The sequence below is a fragment of the Pelodiscus sinensis genome, chromosome 4 (assembly GCF_049634645.1).
Source record: "Pelodiscus sinensis isolate JC-2024 chromosome 4, ASM4963464v1, whole genome shotgun sequence".
In the NCBI taxonomy this organism is placed as follows: Eukaryota; Metazoa; Chordata; order Testudines; family Trionychidae; genus Pelodiscus; species Pelodiscus sinensis.
The window spans coordinates 133211573-133214307 of record NC_134714.1 but is presented as its reverse complement, the minus strand read 5'-3'; the positions used below and the strand labels follow the sequence as shown (position 1 = coordinate 133214307).

The 2735-nt window shown below is 40.0% G+C and overlaps 1 protein-coding gene across 1 annotated transcript; it reads left to right on the top strand.

Moving 5' to 3' along the window:
• Positions 1–393: 393 nt before the first annotated feature.
• Positions 394–1344, top strand: LOC102454444 (olfactory receptor 4S2-like). The gene has a single exon (XM_006116437.3). The coding sequence runs from the start codon at positions 406–408 to the stop codon at positions 1342–1344; it is 939 nt and encodes a 312-aa protein (XP_006116499.1). The 5' UTR covers positions 394–405.
• The last annotated feature ends 1391 nt before the right edge of the window (positions 1345–2735 follow it).

Below are 2735 nucleotides of genomic sequence, written 5' to 3'. Positions count from 1 at the left end.
GCAGGAGTTTAAGCCCATTGCTTCTTGTTCTATCATTAGTGGTCAGGGAGAACAATTTTTCTCCCTCCTCCTTGTAATACCCTTTGAGGTACTTGTTGAACGTTGTTATCATGCCCCCTCTCAGTCTTCTCTTTTCTAAACTAAACAAACCCAATTCTTTAAGTCTTCCCTCATAGGTCGTGTTCTGTAGTCCTTGACTGAATTCATGTTGAGTTGAACATCAGTTTCTAGTGTTCCTTTGACTGAGATATTGGCATTGGTTTCTTTTTGGTCTCAATCTACTTCTTTGGCAAATACATTGTGATATTCACTGTGACAACCATCAATGTTGATTTTTTAAATTGATATTTCTGCATCCGTGTCATTACAGGTGACTTGATTTGACCCCTTCAACTCCTTTCCTACATGGAGAATGTAAACAATGTATCTGAGTTCATTCTACTAGGACTCTCTCAGGATCCCAAATTACAACAACTGTGTTTTGTGCTCTTTTTACTCTTCTATGTTCTTATCATTCTGGGAAATCTGCTGATCATTGTCACCATCCAGAGCAGTGAGCAACTGGATTCCCCAATGTATTTCTTCCTTAGATACCTGTCCTTTGTAGACGTTTGCTACTCTTCCGTCACCGCCCCCAAGCTGATTGCCGGCTTCCTGGTGGAGAGGAAAACCATCTCCTTTGTTGGCTGCATAGCGCAGCTGTTTGGTATCCATTTCTTTGGGTGCACTGAGATCTTCCTCCTCACCGTGATGGCCTATGACCGTTACATCGCCATCTGCAAACCCCTGCATTATATGACCATTATGAGCAGGCACGTGTGCAGCTGGATGGTGGTGGCATCCTGGCTGGGGGGCTTTGTGCATTCCATGGTCCAGACTCTCTTGACCACCCAGTTGCCCTTCTGTGGGCCCAATGAGATTGACCACTACTTCTGTGACGTTCACCCTTTGCTGAAACTGGCCTGCACAGACACCTATATAGTTGGCATCATAGTTGTGGCCAATAGCGGGATGATTTCTCTTAGCTGCTTTGTTGTGCTTGTTGTCTCTTATGTCATCATCTTAATCTCCTTGAAAACTCGCTCTTCTGAAGGGCGTCTCAAAGCGCTCTCCACCTGCGCCTCCCACATCACGGTCGTGATTTTATTTTTAGGGCCATGTATCTTCATCTACATGAGACCTTCCACCACCTTCTCTGAGGACAAGATGGTGGCCGTCTTCTACACCATTATCACCCCCATGCTGAATCCTTTGATCTACACCTTGAGAAATGAAGAGGTGAAAAATGCCATGAGAAAGTTATGGAGCAGAGGAGTGGTAGCGGGAGGGAAATTAAAAATGTGATGTGTCGAATGATGGTGGTAGATATGAGATCTGAAAATATTCAGAAGAAATTTTAGGGGAATCCATTATTCTTTTCTGGTGGTCTTTTTGTGAAAAGTCTGTTTCCCTCTTAATGCAGAGCTGCAGATGGTCCTCCAACTTCTGCAGCTGTTCTATTTTAACATGAATTTTGTAAGAGGATTGGAAAAAAATCTACTGAAGCTATCAATAGTTTTCTTTTCATTTTATACAAAGGCTATATGTGAAAGCTTAGCAGGTAACTGATCCGGTAATTGACCCGATGTAAGAAAAAAATTGTTATGAGCAGATTATTTCATAATTCTGCAATTGGTTGTTCCAAAATGGCAAGTGGATTTTAATGTTGATAAATAAAAAGTAATGCACACTGGGAAAAATAAATCCCAACTATGCATAAAAAATGATAGGGACTAATTTAGCTACAACCACTCAAGAGTGAGATCTTGGAGTCATTGTGGATAGTTCTCTAAAAACATCCACTCAATGTGCAGTGGCAGTCAAAAAAGCAAACGATTAGGCATCGTTAAATAAAGGATAGAAAACAGACTGAAAACATTTTATTGCCTCTATGTAAATCCATAGTATGGCCACAGCTTGAATACTGTGTACAGATGTGGTTGCCTCATCTCAAAGACATGTTGGCATTGGAAAAGGTTCAGAAGAAGGCAACAAAAATGATTAGGGGTTTGAAAAAGCTGCCTTATGAAGAGAGATTAAAAAGACTTGGACTTTTCGGCTTAGAAGAGAGGAGACTAAGGGGTATATGAAGATGTTGAGCTAATATGGGGATAAAGATCTTATAAGAACCAATGTACAACAGCATAAAGGAAATTAATTGCTCATAAAATCTGAAGCAACCATTTTAAGGTTAGAAAGGACCAGTCAATCATCTAACATGACCTACTTAAGAACAGGGTATCTAGTTGGACCTTTGAAACACTGGACGTAGGGTTTGCCTGAATAAATTCCTGTCTTGAGCTATAACCGAAACTTTAGAAAAATATCTAGTTCTGATTTAAAAAAATTTCTAAGGATGGAGAATTCACCCTCTTTGGGAGTTGTTCCAATGATTACTTAGACTAGAAGAGAATTCTTACTTTTAAAATTAATACATGTTCTTGAGTACAATTAGTTGCTTTCAGAAAAGTCCTGTCGTGATGTAACATGCAAATAAATGACTCTACTCTAGTACTTATTATTATTCTCAACTATGTTTCAGGTGGTTTCACCAGAGGTCCTAGAAAGACGTGTTTCTTGCCCCAGGTGGTTGTTTCTAAGGAAATTGAGAGATATTGGGTTCTAATATATATATATCTCTGGTCTCTAAGGGTATGTCTACACTACCCTCCTAGTTCGAACTAGGAGGGTAATGT